Raw genomic sequence first — 24,676 nt, 5'->3', positions numbered from 1 at the left:
GGGGGTTGTGGGCCTGCTACAGGTTTCATGACTTTTTATTTATTTATTTATTTATTGTCATTTTTAAAGCGCGGCGAATACCCGTAGGCGTCTCGGCGCTGGCTAAAGGGCATAGGTCAACATCCAGGAGAACCAACTGAACCTTCCTAACTATTGATCAAACAACCAAGTCTTGAGTTGTTTACGAAATATAACATATGTTCCCTGTCTCCGGGGGAGGGGGAGCGGGGGGAAGGCTGTTTACATACTGGCAGGGTGGCTGCTCAGGGCTCTGCTCTGTTCTGTATTCTGCGCCTGCCTTTGGATACTGCAGTGTTGCACTGCTCCTTATGGTGTCGCTTGTTTCCATTCCCTTTTGTCTACTCTTCACACACTGTCTCCTACTCCCACAGTTTTGCCTGGTGGCTCCGAGTTGCGTCGCAGAAATGTTCTCCGAAGAAAACGGACGATGGGAGCGCCGGGGTGGGGCTTATGTGACCTCGCTGACGTCACGTACGCGGACGACACCAGGGCGGACTCGCGTGGTGTCGCCCACCCCCAGATGCGCAGGGATACTGTGGCAAAATGTTTTCGGATCCAGTCTCCCGCCTTGGATAATTCTACGTGAAGGAATCTGCGGATAGAATCATCTCTACTAGATACATCGTTACCGAAGATAAGTAACTCGTACATATAAGCAAAAGTCTGACATTTGACTGTCTTGTCACTTTTTTTGGGCTTCCTTTCTTTTCCTCATTTCTTTGGACTTACTGCTTTGTTTTAACTTTATTCCTTCGTCCATTATTGATCGCATTCTTTAACTTATAAGGGGGGGGGTCTCTTATTCCTGGTGTGTTGGCATTCACCCCACGTTAACTCCTGATACGAGTAACACTGAACTCAATCCAGCAAGGAGGAATAACCAAAAAATCAACTTAAAGGTTTCATTCGGGTCGCTGGCCTACTACTATCTATGCCACTCTCCTTAGCAATTTATGGGAAAAGTGCCCTTCGCTCTCATGCACCCTAACACACACCTGAATAGCCACAGCCCTTATGGGTCGTGGTGGGAGATTTTGCCCTCAACATGGTGGAGAGCAGGACTCAGCATTGCAACTTCTACTGTATTCTTCTGTTAATATCACCCACATGTGTTGCTCCTTCAAGTCTCTACTGGTTCTTTAACTCATGAACGGAGTCCTAGTCGTCTTTGGGTCTGCCCGGGATTCTCTGCCTCCATTCTTTGCTTGCAGGCAGAGCGTCATCAGGTCTCCATTCCTTCAGCCTGCTTGACTACTCCAGCTTCTGACTGGTCCGGAGGCACAACCCTTGTAGGATTATGTCTATTTTTATATTGTTTTTCAGAATTGCTTTTTAATCATCCTTTCTCTTTCTCTCTCTGCTCATATTCACTCTCTAGTCTGTATGGAAAATGCTACTTACCAGTATGCATATGTTCTTGGCATGTAGAGCTGCAGAGATGCACACTATGCATAGATTGCCACCTAGTGTTGGGCCAGGATGTTTGCAGTTTGTTTTGTAGAAAAGTCTTTGGAAGTCACGGGATAGGTGACTCCTCCTTTGGATGATACTGCGCATGGTCATCGGCTCCATCCCCAGATTGTTTTTTGCCATTAGGGAAGTGATGGAGCTGTATAAGAGATAGTGATGTCCATGTGATATGTATCTAAGTGAGATAATACTGGAACAGATAAAGGTAGCCGGGGAGGTGGGTGGGCGTGTGCATCTCTGCAGCTCTACATGCCAAGAACAGATGCATAGTGGTAAGTAGCATATTTTGTTCAAGGCATATGAGCTGCAGATTGCACACTATGCATAGATTATATAGCAGTTCCCACACCTAGCGGCGTCCACCAGTGTCTGTTGCAGTTGTTTGAAACAGAGTTTTCCGTACAGCCTGGCCCACCGTGGCTTGTTGTTTGGTTTGCACATCCACACAATAGTGCTTCGTGAATGTGTGCGGTGTAGTCTATGTGGCTGCTTTGCATATGTCATCTAGGGGAATATTTCCTAAGAATGCCATTGAAACCTCTATTTTCCTGGTAGAATGGGCTTTTGGTGGGATTTTAATGTGTGTTTGGCTTTTTGATAACATATTTGTATACATTTAACAATCCACCTAGCGATCCCTGATTTTGAAATGGGATTGCCTTTATGTGGCGGTGAGAAAGACACAAAAAGTTGTTTTGTTTTACGAAATGTTTGTGTCCTTTCAATGTAGTACAGTAATGCTCTCTTGACATCTAAAGTGTGCAGAGCTCTTTCTGCGACAGTTTGAGACTGCGATAAAAATACTGGCAGCTCAACAGATTGATTTAGATGAAAAGGGTAAATGACTTTTGGAAGGAATTTTGGGTTAGTACGAAGAACCACTTTGTTATGATGCATTTGCAGAAAGGGTTCCTGGATGGTAAATGCTTGCAGTTCACTAACCCTTCTGAGAGATGTGATGGTTACTAGGAAAGCTACTTTCCAGGTTAAAAATTGCAATTCGCATTTATGTAATGGCTCGAAGGGAGGTCCCATTAATCTTGTGAGAACCACATTTAGATTCCACACTGGTGCAGGTGGAGTTCTGGGAGGAATTATTCTTTTGAGTCCTTCCATAAAAGCTTTAATAGCTGGCACTCTAAAAAGAGATAGATGTTGTCTATTTTGCAAATATGCTGCAAGGTGTAACCTAATAGATGTGTAGTCTAAGTTACACTTTTAAATTTGCAATAAATATCCAATGATGTGTTGAATAGACACATCTAAAGGATTCATTTGGTTGTTTTGGCAGTATATGATTAACCTTTTCCACTTAGCAGCGTAGCATGCTCTAGTGGTGGGACGTCTAGCTTCTTTAATAACGTTCATACATTCTGGGGGAAGGTTGAGGTAACCAAACTCTATGACCTCAGGAGCCAGATCGCTAGGTTGAGCTGAGCTGGGTCCGGGTGTCTGATCTCTCCATGGTTCTTTGTTAATAGGCGTGGAGATAGGTTTAGTTTTTGGTGTGGTACTACAGACATCTGCAACTGTGTGGTGTACCACGGTTGTCTGGCCCAAGTTGGAGCGACTAGAATGAACGTCAGGGAATGTTGTTGCAGTTTGCGTACCACTAACCGAAGTAGTGGGAGAGGAGGAAAAGCGTACGCAAATAGTTCTGACCAGTTTATCCATATTGCATTGCCTTTGGACAATGGGTGTGGGTATCTGGCGGCAAAGTTTGGGCATTTTGCGTTTTCGTGGGTGGCAAAGAGGTCTATGTGAGGTTGTCCCCACATTTGAAAGAGCGGATGAAGAACTTTTGGATGAAGTTCCCATTCGTGGATTTGCTGAGTTTGTCGACTTAGTAGATCTGCCATGGTGTTTTGTACTCCTGGGACGTGTTGGGCTAATAGGAAGATGTTTAGTGGTATAGCCCATCTCCATATCTGCTGCGCTAACTGAGAGAGCTGCAGAGAGTGTGTCCCTCCTTGTTTGTTTATGTAATACATAGCTGTCATATTGTCTGTGTGGACTAAGACAGCTTTGACTGACACTTGAGTTTGAAAAGCTTTTAGGGCTAGAAACACAGCTAGTAACTCTAGGTGGTTGATGTGCAATAGCTTTTGTTGCGGTATCCACCTGCCTTGCATGGTGTGATGCAGAAGGTGGGCTCCCCAGCCGGAGAGCGATGCGTCCGCTGTTAAGACTATTTGAGGAACTGGCTCTAGAAACGGTCTCCCTTTGGAAAGGTTTTTGGTGTTCCACCATTGTAGAGAACGATGAGTCCGACCGTCTACCAACACTAGGTCTGTTAGTTGACCTTGAGCCTGGTTCCATTGTCGTGCTAGGCACTCTTGCAGTGGACGCATTTGCAATCTTGCGTGAGGAACTACGAATATGCAAGATGCCATCATTCCTATGAGCTGCATGAACACTCGAGCTGGTAGTGAGTGTTGCGGCTTGAATTTTGTTAGAAGAGTTTGTATACTTGTTATCCTTGCTGGAAAGGGATACGCTAGTGTTAGTTGGGTGTTATTTGTAGCGCCGAGATATTGTTGCATGTGTGAGGGTTGTAGATGCGACTTGGTGTGATTTATTGTGAATCCCAAGTTGTGAAGCAGTTGAATGGTAGCGTGGGTGTGTTGTACACACTGGCTGTATGAGCTGGCTTTTATGAGCCAGTTGTCCAGATATGGGAAGACATGTATGTGCTGTCTTTTTAAGAGTGCTGCTACTACTGCTAGGCATTTGGCAAACACCCTTGGCACTGTTGTGACTCCGAATGGGAGCACTTTGAACTGGTAGTGCTGCCCGTCTAGCACGAATCTGATATATTTCCTGTGCGCCGCGTGGATGGGAATATGGAAGTAGGCGTCCTTGAGATCTAAAGTGGCAAGGAAGTCGTTTAGCACCAGTAGTGGAAGGACCTGTTGAAGTGTGACCATATGGAAATGGTCCGACTGAATATAAACGTTTAGAGGTCTGAGGTCTAGGATGGGTCTTAGTGATCCGTCCTTTTTTGGTATCAGGAAATACAGTGAGTATACTCCTTTGTTTTTGTGGTACTCTGGAACTATCTCTATTGCATTTTTCTGCAGGAGGGATATTACCTCTTGTCTGAGCAATGTTAAATGTTCCTGTGACATTGGGCGCTGCCTGGGTGGTATGTTTGGGGGGGGTAGATTTTAGTTCAAGACAATAACCTGATTGAATAATTTGTAACACCCACCTGTCTGATGTGATGTTTTCCCAGGCTGGCAGATATTGTTGGAATCTTCCCCCGACAGGAGTGGAGTGGGGCGGGGGAAGAGGAAGGGAGTCATTGGGCAGGGGTAGAGGCAGAGCTGGAATTGTTATTTTTACCTCTGCCCTTGTTGTTGTTACCACTGTACCCACCCCTTTGGTAGCCCTTGCCATAAGTGGATTGTGTAGGGGCTTTGTATGAGGCTGAGGCAGTGTCTGAGGAGTATCCTCTGGTGGCACTTCTATAGGATGAGCGACAAAATGAACGTCTGGGAGCCTGCGACTGCAGGGCTCCCATAGATTTAGCGGTGTCTGTATCTTTTTTCATTTTTTCAAGAAATACATCCACATTGGGTCCAAATAGGTGTTGCTCATCGAAAGGTTGATTAAGAATGGTCGTTTGTACCTCAGGTTTGAACCCTAATATACGTAGCCAGGCGTGTCTGCGTAGTAAGACGCTGGTGTTGACTGCTCTAGACGCAGTATCTGCTGCGTCGAGGGCACACCTGATGGAGGTATTTGTAATGTTTTTACCCTCTTGGATGAGTTTGTGTGACCTATCCCTGTACTTATCCGGGAGGTATGTTATTATTGACTTTAATTCGTCATAATGTGCTCTATCATATCTAGCTAGCAATGCCTGTGTGTTGGCGATACGCCACATGTTTGCTGCTTGAAACGCAGTTCTCTTTCCTGATGCGTCTAATAACTTAGACTCTTTATATGGTGGAGCAGCATCACCTGATGTTTGAGAGTTTGCTCTCTTGCGTGTGCCAGTAGAGAGGATTACATTGACTTCTCTTGTGTTTGTCTTGTTTCTTTCTTATCTACTCCTAGGTTGAGACAGAAGCGCCCATACAAATAAGTTATTGCCACCTTGTAGTTGCACACAGGGTTGGACCGCTCCGATCGAGTAGGGTTCTAGACCAAACTACTTGCACTCATTTTTTACTAACGCTTTTTAGTCCTGAAGAAACACCAGAGATCGTTTTGACCACCTAGACGGCGCAAAACATATCGACTGACCTCTAGTTACTAAGACACATTACGCCCTATCAGTAACTCACAACCTATGGGTTTTTTAACCTGACAAGGGAACCCACACATTACATTTTACTCACTCTGGCATCCCTTAGCCAGTTTTATCAATCCCTCACCCACACACTGTTCTCTTAGAACCCTCTTTCTCACACCCACACTCATCATACAGCAGTACAAACAAAAGATTTTCGCTAATGTGATCCTTCCGGGGACCCGTAGGGCATTGCAGCGCCGGCCCGACGAGGATCAAACGCTCAATAATGAAGCATGACATCCTTCGGGGTGTGTGAGGGCATCAAGAGACAAGACTTGTGCTTATCTCTAGTATGTGAGATTTAGACCTAGGATCTTACTCTTTTCCCTTTTTTCTTTTGTTTGCAGGTGACTATTTGCGTCCACACCAAGAAAATTTACCCAGTTTGGTTCGTTATCAGTGTATGGTGTCTTGGGCGTTAATGATGTGTGCATAGACCAAAGGACTTCCAGCATCTTGTCATCACCCTCCCCCATCACTACTAACCTGGGAAGAAGTTAATGTCAGACCAATCTTGGTGTTGTTCTTTTCCTGGACATAAGCGAGGGTCAGTAAACGCCCCGCCTAAACCTCCACCCCTTTTGACTCTTAGTTTCGTGGAATTTTCAATGCCCTTCAACCTTTCCCACAAGAGACTTTCACCCTATCTGGGAGAATTTGCCAATGGGTAAAGGGTCTAGGCATCAGAAACACATCGCAAACAAGAGGACTGGTGGCGAGTCATGCATCCACAATTTGATTCTCAGGGGGGTTCTTGGACTGTGGAGATGGTGGTTGCAGCCGGAAGCCCCTGGGATGGCAGGAACAGGCCAGGCCCGAGAGATGGCAGTCACACCTACCCGGCTGCGCAATGTCATGCCTGCCGAGCATCCGCGGATAGCTCAGATGAAGTATCGAGACCAATGCAAGATGGTCTCAAGGAACTGCGCACGCGTGAGGGAATCGGGCCAGAACTTAAGCTCGTTCCCCTCGGCGTCTAACGCTTTGCGCTCTAGTTTCCCCGCTGGTGTTTACGTCACTTCCGCTTAGCCGCTTTCAGTCCTCTGCCCAATTTTGGTGTGGACGCTTGTTCCCGCTTACCCGTTCACTGCTTTCCCTTGCAGTGTGGATCCCGGATTGGTGTCACTTTATCGCGGATGTCTGTTCAGAACGTCCGTATACACGGAGCTCCCATTTTCTGTTCGGTTTCTTCAGACTACCATTCGGTAGTTATCACTGGCAGCTCCATTACCTGCACGCCGGGTGTCTCCCTGCATTTGCTTCGTACAGGCTGTACGGAGTGTCCCTGCCTAAGTTTCCCGATAGACCCATGTGTGCTGTTCAACGTGGGTGCTATTGTTTATTATTTCCCTCGACCAGTGCCGGCTATCTTACCTACGGGTCATTGTGATTCCATACACCCTGCTACTTGCGGACCCGTTGTTGGGCCGGACTACGGTCCCGTTGAACGGCCGGTATCTGCGGAGCAGGGGAGTGTGGGGTTTCATGGCATTGTGGGATTTGTGGTCCGCCTGGCGAGTTTTCTTTATTCCCTTCTTTCCTTATTATTTTGCATTCTCTTGACTTCCCGGATGCTGGCATTTATCACAGTGCAAGGACCAGAAGACCTGGTTAAGCTCTTGTAGTGCACCATAATTACTTCATGTTATTGTTGCATACTACTTGGGGTGTTTATGTATGTCTACATTACCCTACAGGCACTAACTGCTGTGATTCCAGCCCTGCCCCATATCATTCCATAGGTTTTGCAGTGAAATCGATTAGGTAAGATAGAAACTCATACCTGTAGATGAGCTCATACAAAGGTCCTACTGGCATTACAATAGCTTTTCTGCCATTTATGTTATACCCAAACGCTCTAAGGTTTAATGTACATATACAGTTCCAGATGAAATCATACTTGTTTGCATTGCCACTCCTGTATACTCTCAGGTGATTGTTGGTCTATGTATAACCATTGAAGAGGTTGATAGGTTGATTTATTGTTGTTGTTGTATTAACCCCTTTATTCCTTGTAGCTTCATCATCAGACAGAAGCAGAAGAGAGCAGGGTCCGAAGAGTCCAGCGTTTTGTCTTCCCCTACTTTCCCTGTTTTGTTCCCTCCTTTCCTTCCATATCATCCCTGTGTCCTAGAGTTTGATAGGCACAGGAGGTGTAGGGAGGAAGGGTTGGGGTTTTCATCGGCTCCTGGCACTCCTGCGGAAACTGAAACCGGATCCTTACACGCAACTGTTGCCCAGGACTGGCAAAACAAATAGCCTTATCACTTGTCAACAACATCAGGGTCATCTTAGCTCCTCCCATACGCATGCATTGCTAGATATCAACTTATTTATTTGAACAACTACAGGACATGCACCAGATTACCACCCAAAAGCGCATGCAAAACTCCCCGCACCCACTCCCGCTCTAACCACAGTGAGCCTTCACACTAGCCAGACTATTGGATCCACCAATCGCTGCTGAGTGGAAGACTGCGTTCCAGCAAGGCGCTGAAGGAGCAGGCTTCAGGAGCACAGAGGCTTCAGGGGCACAGATGCTCCAACTGAAACCTGGGCCCAAAAACTTTAAACAATGACAAAACTGAGCATGAGACAAGGCAATAAGATTGTGCAGCAGCTCAAAAGAATCCACCAGTGCAAATTTAACAGGAATGCAATGCGAGAGAAAATACCTAAACAGCTTCCAGTAATGGTGCCAGAACATGAGGAAATAGGGGGGGGGGTCTAAATGAGGATTTTTAACACTTAGGAGATTTCAAGCACTTCCCTTATTTTATTCATTTCTTTACATTCTCATATAGTGCAGCATAATAGATATGCTTTAAATGTAACAGTTCAGATAGATATTTTATACACTGAACAAGGTGCTATAATAAGGACTAAGACAATGAGAAGTGTTGCTCACTGGTTAGAGCAGGCAGACCCTGAAGCTGAGGTCAGACCCGGGACCAGGGTTCAATTCCCGACGTGGCAGGGTCTTGAGCTCAAATGTCCATGGACTCGATAATTCTCGCTTCGGTGCCTGACCTAATCATGGGTTCACACTCTGCAACTCTGGGCATTAAGCTTGCCTAATCTCCACAACGGCCCCCCGCGGCGGGATGCCTGGCTTTCACCTTGGGGATGCCCTGTAGGGGCTATCTCACAGGGAAAAACCAGGACGGGTTCCCAAGGCAAGCGCGGAGATACCCCTTCGGGGGTCGATTCTGGCGCTATATAAGAATATAATAATAATAATAATAATAATAATAATAATAATAATAATAATAATAATAATGAGTGGGCTCTGCAACATGTATTCATACTGAATTCTTACTGAAGAACTTTAGAAACAAAATTGGAGGAGCAAAGAGTGACAAGGAGGCGCAAGCAAAACTCCCCGCACCCACCCCCGCTCTAACCACAGTGAGCCTTCACACTAGCCAGACTATTGGATCCACCAATCGCTGCTGAGTGGAAGACTGCGTTCCAGCAAGGCGCTGAAGGAGCAGGCTTCAGGGGCACAGAAGCTACAGGGGCACAGATGCTCCAACCGAAACCTGGGCCCAAAAACTTTAAACAATGACAAAAATGAGCATGAGACAAGGCAATAAGATTGTGCAGCAGCTCAATGAATCCACCAGTGCAAATTTAACAGGAATGTAATGCCAGAGAAAATACCTAACCGGCTTTCAGTAATGGTGTCAGAACATGAGGAAATTGAGGAGGTTCTGAATGAGGATTTTTAACACTCAGGAGATTTCAGGCACTTCCCTTATTTTATTTATTTCTTTACATTCTCATATAGTGCAGCATAATAGATATGCTTTACATGTAACAGTCAAGATAGATATTTTCTACACTGACCAAGGTGCTATAATAAGGACTAAGACAATGAGTGGGCTCTGCAACATGTATTAATATTGAATTCTTACTGAAGAACTTTAGAAACAAAATAGGAGAAGCAAAGAGTGACAAGGAGGCGAGAATATCTGTGGGGCAGCTGTAAGGAAGAAAAAGAATCTGAATAATCTCCGAAGTAAAAGAATCAGGGAGAAGTTTTGGAGAGGGGATGACGGAAGGGAAGAGGGAATCTAAGGGAATAAGACGAACTAGGAACAAAGATGTTGAGTGGACAATGGGAGATAATGTGACAATCATGGACGAAGTGAGGGAGAGGAGGCAAATCTTAGCCTTGCCCTATAATGGTAAAAAATATGCCTTGGCCCAATTTATAAACATGTCCATCTCTCTAAAACATCTTTCCCTCAAGTATCATGTTAAGTCAAGTACATAGAATAATTTATCACACTTTCAGCTGGCATGCCAGATTTACAAACAACACACACAAACATATCCCTATACATCAGTCATTACAGTTTACTTTCAACAATGCTCATGCACATTAATCATTCAACAGTGCTTAAGCAAAGCAGGTCTTCCAAATACCACTTTGCTTGATTAAACCATTAGAGTTGGATCCATACAGCATTCCTGGCGTTAAGGTGTAATGGGTTTAGGAGTACAGACTAAGAAAAACTTCTTTATGACATGGATGACACTACTCTGGATAAGTGTGACATCCTATGACACAAGTCCGGCTTTATGGCATTGTTAGAGTTTTAAAATGTTTTCCAGTCTGGATGCCACACTATTTCTGACTGGAAAGCATATCAACTGCAATCAAGTCTCTCAAAATGAAGGCACTTAATAAAAATAAGCAACTGATCAATAGCTTTCACAAGTCTAAAACAGTAAGCGAAACCAATGTTTGTGTTACTAACTTTCTTTCACTCTGCAGTTCATCTTTTTTGTTTTTTACTTCATAATATTTTTTGTCCAGTTCCTCAACACGAGTTTTCACTTCGGTCAGATCTTGGTCCAGTTTCTAAAGTAAACACAAAAAAATATTGATACATATTGTTACTGTTAACAAATAAAATATAGCCCAAATCTTTTAATGAGAACTATGTACATGCAAGAGTGATATATTATATATAACCAAGACAGGTGATATACTAACATTATAATAAGTGCCTGTTACAACACTACTTCCCAGCTACAAATGATGAATTTCTAACTAGACCTTAAAATATTTCCACCTCCTTTCTTCTGTTTCACCTCTATAAATCCAAAGCTCATCCACCATCCACACCCTTGCAACCCAACCTTCTTCACATTCCAGAGAATAACCATATTTTCATTATACTAAAAGGACCTTTTTCCCAGGGTCTTATGTCCCAAGTAGGAACAGTAGACTAGCCATTGGGTTTTAGCTGCTGGCTATGCTCCTGGATGCTCTTGTCTCCCTGGGCTTGCAGTACCCACACACTTATCACTTGGGCCCGGCTTTCATGTCAGAAGCTACTGCCTTCTGTGTGAAATTGTTACCTTCAGGTTAGTCTGGCCTCTGGTGAACACTTTTCATTGAGTATCTCAGAGAAAAACATAGCCCCCAAAAATCATAATCTATTTCCTTTGTTAATTTCCCCCTGCCATCCCAGTTTTTCTTTAGCCACAGATAATCAGGTCCAAAGAGTGGACAACACATTTCTTTCATTGATCAATAAAGTGATTTTGGTGCTGGGCTTGGGCCAGCCTTAACTGTATCCTTCCTACCTGCACACTAATCAACGAACACCAGATTAAATGAATTCCAACTGAGGGGGAGGCAACTTAGATATCACACACACACACACAAACGTTACTTATAACAACATACTGATATAAAGGTTAAGTTCACCAGATTCATAACATGAAAATAATTAACACACACAAATGTTTCTTATAACAACAACAGATATAATGGGTAACCTTCCCAGATTAATAATGTGAAAATAATTCCCAGCCACTAGACTGGACCATGGAAATACTCCCACAACTCAATCTTAGATAGCTCTCATAGTAAGACCTCGAGTACAAGAGGAGGAAGAAGAAAATAAGTTACTTACCTGTAACTGCGGTTATCTAGTATTGGTATCTTTCATAGATTCACATGCCTGAATCATTCCCCGTCGTCGAGACGGGAGTCCCAAGGTATAATAATCAAACAGTATTCAAATAATGCAATATAATGGCTCTGAGCCATGCTCTTATAGCCTATCTATGTCTTTTTTTAAAAAGGACCAAATGTTGAATGCAGTCAATCAGCTGTTAGCACCCACTAGAACCTTCCCAGCATAGGCAATTTCCCTCAGATTTTCCTAGCACAAGTGAGAAGTGAGTGTCTTAATATATTAAGGAAACAGCCTATACGGGAAGAGGAGGGTGGGTGCATGTGAATCTATGAAAGATACTAATACTGGATAACCGTAGTTACAGGTAAGTAACTTATTTCCTTATCTAGTATTGGGGTATCTTTCATAGATTCACATGCAGAACAGCAAGCAGGCACATCTAATCTTTTAGTTTGTTTGTCTGTTGCAGATGGTGGGAGACTTTAACACATATTGAACCCCAAAAAAGTGTTGGGTAACACGAACAAAACATCACTTATGTAACAACATCTCCATATAAATAGCATTAGCGAGAGGGAAAGAAGGAATAATAATGTAACCAAATATATATATATATATATATATATATATATATATATATATATATATATATATATATATATATATATATATATATATATATATATATATGTATATATGTTGTTTTTCCCTAGTATTTGCAACCACCATAAAAACAAAAGACTCTTTCCAAGGGTTAGAAAGAGACTTACCTTATTGGAAAAGATGGCCGAGTACTGCCTGGCCAACCGCTGCATCTCCATCTTGCGCAGATTCCAGGCAACAGTGCTGCGTGAAGGTATGAGTGGTACTCCAAGTTGCTGCGCGACCGATCTTCTCTAACATTACCCCTGCGAAGAGGGCCGCTGAAGTTGCAACCGCTCTGGCAGAGTGAGCCTTTGCTATCCTTTTCAAAGGCTTGTTGGCTTTGATATGACAGAATTGGATCGCAGCCAATATCCATCTTGCGATAGTGGCTTTTGTTGTTGCAGTCACTTCTCTGCCTAGGTCATAGGCAACAAGTCATTGATCAGTTTTTCGAACGTCCTTTGTTCTCTGAAGATAGAACTTGAGGCAGCGTTTGACATCAAGTGTATGTAGCGCCTGCTGCACAGGCGTTGATGGTTGCGGAAAATAGGACTGGAGTATGACCGGCTCATTGAGGTGAAACCGAGAAGGCACTTTAGGGATAAACATGGGATTAGTCCTTAGAAACATAGCAATCTCCTTAAATATTAAAAAGGGTTTCCTAATTGTGAAAGCCTGGATTTCGCTTATCCTTCTGGCTGAGGTGAGGGCCAGAAGGAGGGTGACTTTCCATGTGAGGTATTTCAACTCAGCTTAATGAATGAGTTCAAATTTTTTTTTTCATGAGTTGAGCAAGAATCACGTTTAAGTTCCATGCCGGTGGAGGTGCTCGCACTGGAGGGAAAGCATGGAACAGCCCCCTTCATGAATTGTTTGATGAGCATTGAGGCATAAAGAGAAGTGCCACTTGGAGCTCTTCTATGTCGAGAGATGGAAGCCAGATGCACCTTAACCGAAGAGAAGGCTAAACCTGATTTTGCCAAAGAGAGAAAATACGGTAAAATCTTTTGTGGGGATATTTAAAATGGATGCAGGTCATTTCGTTGGCACCAGACACAGAATCTCTTCCATTTAAGTTTGTACGTCTTGTTGGTGCTTTCCGCTCTAGATTTTGAGAGAATATCTCTACACTCTTCAGAAATGCTCATCTTTTTAAACTCCAAGTATTCAGGAGCCAGGTGTGTAAAAGCAGAGACTATGGATTCGGATGGTGCACTTGACAGTTGTCCCTAGACAAGAGAGGAGGAAACCGCTGCAGACGAATAGCACCTCTCATTTCTGAGAGGTGAAGAAGTTCAGGAAACCAATGTTGCCTGTGCCACCTGGGTGCAATGAGAATCAGGTGACATCCTTCTGCTTCATTTTGGTCAGTACTCTGGGAATCAATGGGATGGGCCGGGGGGAGGCATAGGCATACATCCCTGACAATCGCACTGAAAGGGTATTGCCCTGAGACCCCGGGAGGGGGAACCTGCTGGCATAGGACCAGCATTTGGTGTTGATGTTCGTAGCAAACCGATCCAGAGCTGGTTTCCCCCATACAGCAAATACTCCATCCAACTGGAATTGATTTACTTCCCATTTGTGGCAATTGTCTGTAGCTCTGACGAGAGCATCGGCCAGCGTGTTGTGTGGACCTGGAACATGCTTGGTTTTGAGACAGATCCAGTGCTTTGCTGCCCAGCTCCACAGTTCCGGTGCTTCTAGAGAAAGTGTGAGTGATTTTGTTCCTCCCTGTTTGTTTATGTAGAACATACTGGTCATGCTGTCTGTACGGACCGGTACGGAGGCGCCTGCTATCCTCGGCAGGAAAGCCTGTAAGGAGAGGAATATGGCCTTCAACTCCAGGCTGTTGATATGACTGTTTTTGAGAACTGGACCATTTGCCTTGAATTTGAAGTTCCTGCAAATAGCCTCCCCAGCCGTCCATGGAGGAAATCTGGTATGTCTTGTAAGAAAGTCAACCCTTTGAAAGATTTGGGGCGTGGTACCACCATTTCATTGCTATCTTCATGGACGGAGTAACACGAATGACGTCTGAGAAAGATCCCGATGTTTGAAGCCATTGTGTTTATAATTCTTCCTGGAGAGGTCTCATTTTGAGTCTGGCCAAGGAAACCAAATCTATCGCTGTAGAGCACATCCCTAGCAGCAACTTGTATTTCTTGATATGGCCATAGCCAAAAGACGTAGTCAGGTTTGACGTTCTTCCAACAAGAATGCTTTGCATTGGATTGTGTCCAATCTGGCTACCAGGAATGGTACAATTTGACTGGGAACGAACGAGGACTTTGAGACGTTGACTGTCAACCCTAGTTTGCTGAACAGTTGTAAATAAGCGCTGGTGGTTCTGGACGCTTGCTTTGCAGTAGGACCCTTTAACAGCCAGTCGTATGGGATTACTTGATGGCCTTGAGAACGTAGAGCTGCCGCCACAGGTGGCAGGCATTTTGCAAATATCCTGGGTGCCGATTTGAGGACTTAAGGGAGGACCTTGAATTGGTAGTGGTTATCAGTCACTGCGGAAATATGAGTCTTCCAAGTCGAGGGAGGTCATGAAATATCCTTTGTTGAGACGTCGTAAGATCTCGGTCAAAGTTACCATCCTGAAAGTTTGTTTCCTTAGGAATTTGTTTAAACCCTTCTATGCTCATGACGGAATGGTTCAGTCATGAGCATAAGTGCTAGTGTGCTCCTGACAGAACCATTCCATCATGAGCACACATTTAAAAAATCCCTCTGCTGTGAACAGCAGAGGGATTTCCTTGTTTTTATTGTAATGACAATTGCACGCATGGCGCGCTATCGTCATTACAATGAAAACGAAACTGAAGCTTGTTTCAGTTTCACAGTTTCGAAAACTTAGTTTCAGTTTCACACTTTCCGAGCACCGAAAAACAAGAGGAATCGTTGGAAAGGGGACAGTTCTGTGAACAAGGAGTGGTGGGTCCCGATCCCTTACTAACCGTTCGATATTGAGCAAATCTTGCGTTGCTTGTCCTTGACAGGGGGAGACCCCTAACCCTCTACACATAAGCGAGTTCCAAGCAGAATCTCCCCTTTCCAATGGTAACCTTCCCTAGTGGATCCCTGCTTGGGGATTGCCCCAGGAGGGCGATCCCCAAGCAGGGATCCAACCACTAGCCACCAGGGAGGGGGGTGCGGCCCCTTGGGCAAGGGCCTTTGCTCCCCCCTGTAAGATTATGCCAGACAGCCTTTCTGCCGCCTGGGGGACAGCTGAAGGCAATAGCCCCCACCAATCTGCCCCCACAGGGGGGGCAGAAAGCACCCTAGGCGCCAGGGATTTGTTTTTGTATGTCAGGAGTGGGGGCTGCCCAGAATGGGCATGCCAATGCCCCCACCCTACCCCCTCAAAGAAGGCACAAGACTTGTGTGCCGGCACAGTGATTCCTCACAAAAATATGTGGCAAATTTGGTTCTTTCAGCTAAATTTGAGGTTTGCAGAGGATTCTGGGTAGGAAAACGTTAGAGGATGCACGCAAGACATACCTCGCTAGACTCCCCCGGGTGTCTAGTTTTAAGAAATGTGTGGGTTTGGTAGATTTCCTAAGATGGCGCCAAGCTTGGGGCCAAAAACCCAGGTGACTCCCCATGAAAAACCAGGTTGTTTTGTTGTAGGTCATTTTGATGTCTCCCCAATACGTTTTGGGCGTGTGCCTATCGCGGGTACTTGGGGCACCCACACGAGTGAGGTACCATTTTTAGTGGGAGACCTGGTGGAATGCTAGGTGGTAGGAAATTTGTGGATCTACGCAGATTCCAGACCTTTTCACCACAGAAATGTGAGGAAAATGGGGTTTTTGACAAATATTGAGGTTTTCAAGGAATTTACGGGTAACAGAACCTGGTGAGAACCAGACAATGTATAGGTTTGGTAGGTTTCCCTAGATGCCGGCAAAGACAGGGTTCAAAATCAACAGCTAGGCACTTTGCAAAAAAAGGGTCAGTTTTCACGGTGAAAATGTGGTGTGTCCACGTTGCGTTTTGGGCCGTTTCCTGTCACGGCCACTATACCTACCCACACAAGTGAGATATAATTTTTATATGGAGACTTAGGGGAACACAAAATTGTGGAGCAACTGTTATCACTTATTGATTTTCAATCCATTCTGCCTTCCAAATGTAAGACAATGTTTAAAAAAGAAGTCACTTTGAAAAATGACCTATAATTCACATGCCGGTATGGGTACCCACAATTTCGGAGATGTGCAAATAGCTACTGTTTCTAAACTCTAAATAAATTTCCCATTTCAGAAATACATGGGCGACTTTCATACCGATTTATCCCAGTTTATATTTTTCCAAATAAATTGCTATATACCCAGTACACAATAAAAAACAATTGGAAGACGCTGCTCAGTTATTGGCTCTGGATTCCTCGGTTTCTAGGTGAACCTACAAGTCCTATATATCCCACAACCAGAAGGGTCCAGAGTATGTAACGGTATATTGCTTTCAAACATCTGTCATACTTAGTAGAAGTTACATGTGAAAACGTGGACACAAATGGCTGTTTTTGTAACTCATTTTCAATTTTTTCTATTTTCAACTTTAAGTTTCTATACGAAAACCTTTAAGTATCTACACAAATGACTCATTGCATAATTCAAAATGTTGTCTACTTTTTAGAAATGTATAGCTTTCCAGGATCCATCATTGCTTTCATATCCATTTTTACCATTAACTGGAAGGAGGTTGAAAGCACAAAAAATAGGCTATTCCCCAGAAAAATGCCAAAACTGTGTAAACAAGAATTTACAATGCGATAGGTCTCGCAGCATTAAAGTTTGAGTTATTGGCATTGTGTATAACAATGCCAATAGTTATAACTTTCGCAAATGTGACACCTATTGCATTTGTACTGCAATATGTGTTGTGAGTGAGTGAGTCAGTCAGTGAGTGAGAATGAGTGGGCGAGTCAGTTAGTGAGTGAGAGAGAGTGGGTGAGTCGGTCAGTGAGAGTCTGGACAGTGAGTGAGTGAGTTAGTGAGTGGGAGAGTCAGCCAGTGAGAGTCTGGTAGTGACAGTGAGTGAGTGAGAGAGTGGGAGAGTCTGTCAGTGAGAGTGAAAGAATCAGTGCGAGTGAGAGTCAGTGTGAGTGAGAGAGTTAGTGTGAGTGAGTCAGTGAGAGTGAGAGTTAGTGTGAATGAGAGTGCGAGTGAGAGTGTCAGTGAGAGAGTGAGAGTTTGTGAGAGTGTTAGTGAGAGTGTGAGAGAGGGAGAGTCTGTGAGAGTGTGATAGTTAGTGCGAGTAGTGTGCTGGATGCAGGAAGGCTGACACATCCCACCCCTTCCCTCAGTAGGCCCCCAGAAAACATTGGGTGAGGGGGCCTGCCGGAGACCGAAAGAGCAAAGGACATACAAAAACATTTACAATGCGACGCGCGCCTTGGGATTGGGTCGCACGCACCACTCCCCCCCGGACATACTTCAGCCCAGCCAGGCGGTCTGGAATGTTTGCTTTCGCATGTCTGGAGAACGTGGTGACTTTGTTAACTATGTGTTAAACATAAGAGGGTGTCCGCCCACTCACCTAGCATTTGGTTTACTGTGAGGACGGTGAACCACAAACTTCAGAATGGACAAAAGATACAATGGAAACCCAGTAGACAAACATTTACTGCCGAACATACACTGGAACATTGCAAGCAGCGCAAGAAGATTGCCTAGTGCACCCTGTGTGTACAACTTTTGCCCCTGCTGTCCCGTCCGTGTTTGCAGCTTCAATTTACTGTTTACTTTTGATGACATTTATGTCTCAACTCATTGTTGTCTGACCGCTTTTAAGGTCCTTTATGATGGCCAAGGCAGGAAGGGGACCTATGGAATTCACCAAAATGGCACGAATACCGGAAGTGACTTCATGCCTCATAACATCACACTGTTGGCACACTGCCCTCCTCTTAGCTCGGACTCCTACTTGTTTCTGATAAAGTAGGGGGGGGAGGGGTTGTCAAAGTGTTGCAACTAGTTAATTGTCAAAGTGTGACAACTGGAAGGAACAAGGCACGTTTATTTCAAACTTTTGACTCCTTCGAAATCCACTAGAGCGACAATAAAACATCACAAGAGAAATACATTTTTACAACAATAAATAAAATAGATGTGGCAACTAGGGAATTGTCCAAGTGTGGCAACAGACAACAGTAAATAGGGCTTAAAAACCTGCCTGTTGCTGTCGCACCGGTGGTCTATCCAGGGTTTGCAGCCACTACCCCTGACTACACCTCATTGACATCAAGGAGTACTTTATTTAATATACGACGTTGCCAAGCTCAATGGACATTATATATTGTGAATTATTGCATCGTGATAGCCTGCACATTTTTTTTTATCTGTAGGCACCTGTGTAATAGGCATCATTATTTTGGGACATAATTAATTTTATCGATTTGGGTAGGTTAAAATCCACAGTTTTCTCTGCACAGAATAAAACTATTGACGTGCAGTGGCACCCCGCTCTCCTCGATGAGCGCTCTACCCACCGAGCTATCTTCCAGTTCCCAGGCGTGGAAGGCTGCCTTCCCTGGAGGGGAGGGGCACTGGTGGGTGGGGTGCAGAGAGCAGGGGTGCTGTCATATTTTTTCCCAGTCCCTGCGCTCTCTGTGATTTTCGCGTTGGTGGCTCCCTCCCTGCTGCTCGCCTAACGAGCGAGGTGTTGAGAACCAGGATGGCGTGGGAGGGGGCGCATTGGGGTTCAGTGCCACCCGGGTCGCGCGCCCGCACAGCGGCTTCGTGACGCAGATTCCCGCGGGGGGCTGGTGCCAGCAGACGGCTGGGAAGCAGCCTTGGCGCTGCTAAATCTTTCTTACAATCTTTAAAATGGTAAAGTGTAGCCTCAGATATTCTTTTACACACTCGGAGTACACTTTTAGGGTTCAACGGAGGCAGCCAAAGTTTTGTTTCAGGTCATTTATATAAGATCAGTGTTTGTATAGCGCACAGTTCGCTGTCGACCGCTCTTGGGCACTCTGAGAACCCCCAGGGGGTTGGAGTCAGAAGAATTAATGGCGTGCTAGGAAAGAGAGGCAAGCTGGGGTTATGAAAGCAAATCTACTGTTTTTCTGGGGAAGAGCCATGCTACTTTAAGTAGAAGTCATCCATGTGTCCAATAAAGGATGCTTGTATCATTGGGGGCTGCCGCCTTAGACTCCTGGAAGCCACGCACGAAAAAAAAAATCTTTTTTTTTAATATAGCGGGAACTTGACCGAAGACTGCAGACTGCAAGGAAATCATTTCATTTACTACAAAGAAGACGAAGTGTTTTAAGATGGCATCAGCAACAGAAACTCTTATTTTATACCAATAGGCGCCAAGCTAACTCAATTGCTGCTTCTGAGGTGCTAGCAGGAAGGGAACAAATGGGAAATGTGGCACCAGTTGTATGCGCCCACATTCTCTGCCTCTACTTATTTTAAACGTACAACCTAAAGTGGTGAACAAAGAAGACGAAGTGTTATAAGATGGCGTCTGCAACAAAAACAGAAAACACTCCTTTTGTAGCTTTGAAAAAAGCAATGAAAAAATGAGCACAAAAGATAACCCACGATAACAAGGCTTTAGCCTAACTGATTTGCTGTTTCTAAGGTGCTAACTGTAAAGAACAAATTAAGAATGTGATGTCAGTTGTACGCACCTACATTGTCTGCCTCTAATTAGTCTGAATTTTAATAAAAGCAGTAACAAATTTCTAAAAGCGCATACTGAAAATAAAAGCAGCGCTTTTATGCATTTAAAGCACATACTAAAAAGTAAAGCTGCGTTTTAATGCATGCAGTACACCTACATCGGTGATTCCAACGTTGCGGACCGGTGAAGGCGGCCGGGGAAGGGTTCGCGGCTTCCCTGCTGGGCACGGCTCGTACCGACCTCGGAGATCAAGGCGGAGGAGCGGGGCTCTGGGAGGCGAGCCGGACGGTCCGGGGCTCACGCTGCTTTGGGCACTCACACGGTGCGGTGTCGGAGCCGATCCTCTCGGATGACGCTGTGGGGCGGTTGGGGGGTCGGGCGGCACAGAGCGGCCAGTACAGGCGCACGGGCAGGCTCCAGGTGCAGCGCGGACCCAAGTGGCAAAAAGCGCTAGTGCGGTCCGGGCGTACGGACCGTACGGGGACTAGCACTGGTTTTGGGCCGGTTGTCTCTGGCGGCGGGGGGGCGGGGAAAGGCAGTAGATTCCGACGCGCACCTCTCTGCAGACTCCCCCTGCATTCCAGAGAGGCGCGCGACGCGATCCGGTCTGCCATGCCATGCTGTGGAGACAAGACCTGGCCGCGCGCACGTTATCCTATGGGGAACGCTGCGCGCGGCCAGGTCTTGTCTCCTTTTGTCGTTCTCAGACTCCTGAGACGCCGACTATAGTTCTCGCTGCGAGAACGCGCTTTCAGCGCATTCGTCGTAGGCGAGACCTAAAAACGTCGGTATTCTGACAAAAGTCTGCTTTCCCTGAAAGAAGGAAGGGAAGATGGAGATTTCAGCACCACACCCCCTTTGTTGATACCATTTGCAGGCAAAAAACAGACGCTTTCATCTGTAGCCCTTTTTTCCCCATTTTAAAATAAAATAAAACATTTGCTGTATTTTGGCTAATTTCTGGGTCCCCTACAGGGGAATCCACAAAACCTGGGTACCTTTAGAATCCCTGTGATGTTGGAAGAAAAAGACCCAAATTTGGCGTGGATACCTTATGTGGTCAAAAAGTTACAGGTGCCTAAGCGCTAACTACCCCAAATAGCCAAAAAAAAGACTTAGCACAGAAGAGGTGGGGTGGGGGGGGAAATCGGCGCCAGGCAGCAAAGGGGTTAACTTTCTGAGATCCAAAATTAGTCTCCATTCCCCTGACTTTTTCATAATGAAGAAGAAATGGAAGTAGAAACTTTGCCCTCTTTGCAGAGCTGGAACTTTCTCAATGGCTCCTTTAGCAAGCATAATCTTCATTTCCTTCTGCAATAAGTGAAGACAAGGGGGAGGAGTTCCCTGGGTGGCATAGTTGGAGGTTTTTGTACGAACTCCAGTGTGTGAACCAAGGTAATCAAATCCAATACCCAACGGTCCGATGTTATACTCTCCCATTGCTGGAGGAAACTGGATATCTTTGCACCCACGGGAGGGGAATTGAGGGAAAGCTGGTACCATGGTAAAATCACCGTTTTCTTCCATTGTCCCTGCCTTGGGATGATGTTCTCTTTCGGCCCCCTTGGCAAGAGAAAGCAGCAATAGCCGGTTGATGGTAGGCAACAGATTGATAGGATTGCCTATAGTGTGTCTGGTAGGGCTGGTATTGTTGCGCTCTTTGGTAGTGTCCTCTGTAAGTGGAAAAACCATGTCCTTTTGCCCCTCTGAATGGTATCTTTCTGTATGGGAGGGAACCTAAGGATTTAGCAGTATCTGTGTCCCTTTTGATGGATAGAAGCGCCTCATCTATATGTTTGCTGAATAAGGCATCCCCATCAAATGCCATAGCCAGAACTTTTGACTGGACCTCTGGTCTAAATATGGTTGCTTTTAACCACCCCATGATTCTTAAATCAGCCGTCCCAACTAGTCGGCGGAACCCCATGTAGGCTATGTCCTTAGCGCAATGGATTGTTTCTAAGGCTGCCCGTTCTTCTAGGAGGATCTTTCTGGCTTCCTGCTTTCTGTCCTCAGGAATAAGGTCTATTAGAGAAGCCATATCAGACCACATTTGTATGTCATAGCGTCCGATGATAGCCAAAGCGCTGGCTGCCTTAATAGTAGTCGCAGCCATGGTGGAGAAACGCTTTCCCATAATGTCAAGCTTAGGCCCTTCTTTGTTCGGAGGAGTGGAGATCGGGGTGGCTGGGTTCTTAGAACTCCTTTGTGCTGCCTGTGAAGTAACAGAATCCGGTTTCGGGTGGCAAGTCAGAAAGGGGAATTTTCTGGGGCTCTGTACTTTTTCTCTATGCAAGAGAGCACTGATGGTATTGTTGCCTGGGTCATCATTATCTTTACACCCTCTTACCACATGTAGTCAATAGTTGGAATTGTGTGCATTGACTTTCTAGCTTCTTCTTTAAAGTCATACAGGAAGCAGTCCGTCTGTTTAATTCCCATGGTGAGATGGAATCTATTAGAAGCCCTCTCCATTAAGTTGTGGAAACCCCATATGTCTTCTGGCAGGGCATCTGCTGGATGGTGTGACGGAGGTGAAGGAGTAGGAATAATGTAGTCGTCCCAGGGATCAGCAGCTGGATTTGGGATTTTGGCTTCTTCTCGCTCTTCATCCAAAGAGGAAGGGTTGACCGGATCAGCCTTTCGTGGTACTGCAGATGTTGCTGGTGAACTGGGTTTCTCATGGTTTTGCGTTTGCACCGGTAGTTTCTTGGGAACATCTTGAGATGGAAATATTTGCTTGTAATCTGCTAGCATAGCTTGAAGATCTTGAATTAAGGTTAGCGGCAGATGAGCCATCTCTCTAGGGCGATGTTCCTGGTATTCGTAGTGTTGATAATGACGCGGCGGTGCCAGATATGGCTGGTAGTATTGCTGGTCCTCGTAGTCATAGTCAAATTCCTGGCACTTCACGTGCAGCTCCAAAGGACTGTGTGCTGCTCCGTACATACCATAATCTTCCTCTTCATCCTCATCAGACTGCTGAAGGTCAAAAGATGCGCTGGAGGTGAAGGAGAGATTTTACTATAAGACGACATTTCAGGATGAAAATATTTCTTGGTCACCCTAATCATCATTGACGGCCTTCTGGTTACGGTCGCTAAAAATCCTGTCGTCAACGATGTTGTCGTCGACGGAATCATCGTTGATGGTCTCGTCGATATTGTCGTCGACGAACCTGCCGTCAACAGTGTCGTCATCAGCGACAAAGTGGCGTCGACGGTGTAGACGTCAACGGTATCTTCAACGGCTTCATCACTGAAATTCTCACTGACTGCAAAGACTAGGCAGTGGCCGATGATGACGGCGTCAACGATATCTTCGTTGATGGTATGGGTTCGGAGAAGGCCAAGATGATCGTCGTGTTTGAGGTCGACGGGCCGACGACGTAACAGTGTAACTTGCTGTCTTCTATGATCCAGTGGCTGTCGTTGACGGAGTCGTTGTCGATGGGGATTTTTCAATCCTGCTCTTTCCAGGATCAGATGAAGAGGCTCTGTCTTGCTTCTTTTCTTTCCTCAAAGGGGTAGAGGAAACAGAAGACGAAAGCTCAGAGGAGACTTTAGATTGTTTCTCCTTTGAGCACTTGCTTTCTGGAGAGGGTTAAAGTTGTTTCCTGCCCCTCCAGAGCCTTTCTCCTCAGACCTTCTTCTGTTATGAGGTCTAGGTTAACCATCCCTGTCCTCCGATAACTTCCGGTGCTTAGTGGACTGCAACCATAGAAGCAGCCTCCCCTCTCTGTGTCTTAAGGTCTTAGAAGGGAAAGTGCAACAGATTTTGTACTGTTTTACCTCATGGGCTGGGTGGAGGCAGTAAATGCAGTCCTTGTAAGGATCATCAACATTAACTCTTTTTTGCCACAGGTCTTGCAGGTCCTTAAGAGTCCTTTCTTATCATACATGATGAGTAGACATTTTTGGAGAAAAAAACCTGAAAGGTTAGAAGACTGAGTAGAACTCAGGGAGACTCCCTTCACACACAACGTGCAGTGAAAATCTGAGGGAACCTGCCTATGCTGGGAAGATTTTAGAGGGTGCCAACAGCTGATTGGCTGCATTCAACATTTCGTCCTTTTTAAAAAAAAGACATAGATAGGCTATATGAGCATGGCTCAGGCCCATTATAGACTATGGTATTATTTGAATACTGATTATTATACCGTGGGACTCCCATCTTGACAACGGGGCAGGATTCAGGCTTGTGAATCTATGAAAGATACCCCAATACTGGATAAAAATAAGATTTTCACCCCATTCACCAGCCTCAGGATATATGACTGATTTGCAAATGATATCTAACGCCTAATGGTAACATGCACAAAAGACGTGGAATGATCCTCTCAAAAAATACTGGGTCTAAACCAATGTTCACAAAGAAAGTTTCCATGGGGGCTTCTATTTCGCCTCAAAGAGGCTTTTGGATGGAGGAACATTTCAGATGTCAGTACTCCCTTTCATTCTAAGATATTACTGTAAATATTGCTAAGCCACTATTGAGGCCACACTAGATTATTGTAATGGTTTCTTCTTGGGCTTTCCAAAACCACCCCTAATATCTCCATATCACCTATAACTCTGCAGCTGGCTTAATATTGGTGACAAGGAAAGAGGATCCTAACTCTACCACTCCTTCAATTTTCACTGCCTCCCTC

At 45.1% G+C, this 24,676-nt stretch overlaps 1 protein-coding gene across 1 annotated transcript in view; it reads right to left on the bottom strand.

Moving 5' to 3' along the window:
- SMC3 (structural maintenance of chromosomes 3) overlaps positions 1 to 24,676 on the bottom strand; it is an 889,895-nt gene that overhangs the window by 652,179 nt on the left and 213,040 nt on the right. The window contains exon 14 of the mRNA XM_086922774.1: positions 10,558 to 10,661. Coding sequence (XP_086778900.1) covers positions 10,558 to 10,661 — 104 coding nt within the window. The remainder of the gene's footprint in view (positions 1 to 10,557; positions 10,662 to 24,676) is intronic.

The sequence above is a fragment of the Lissotriton vulgaris genome, chromosome 5 (genome assembly GCF_964263255.1).
Source record: "Lissotriton vulgaris chromosome 5, aLisVul1.2, whole genome shotgun sequence".
In the NCBI taxonomy this organism is placed as follows: domain Eukaryota; kingdom Metazoa; phylum Chordata; class Amphibia; order Caudata; family Salamandridae; genus Lissotriton; species Lissotriton vulgaris.
This window is presented reverse-complemented; position numbering and strand designations above follow the sequence as displayed.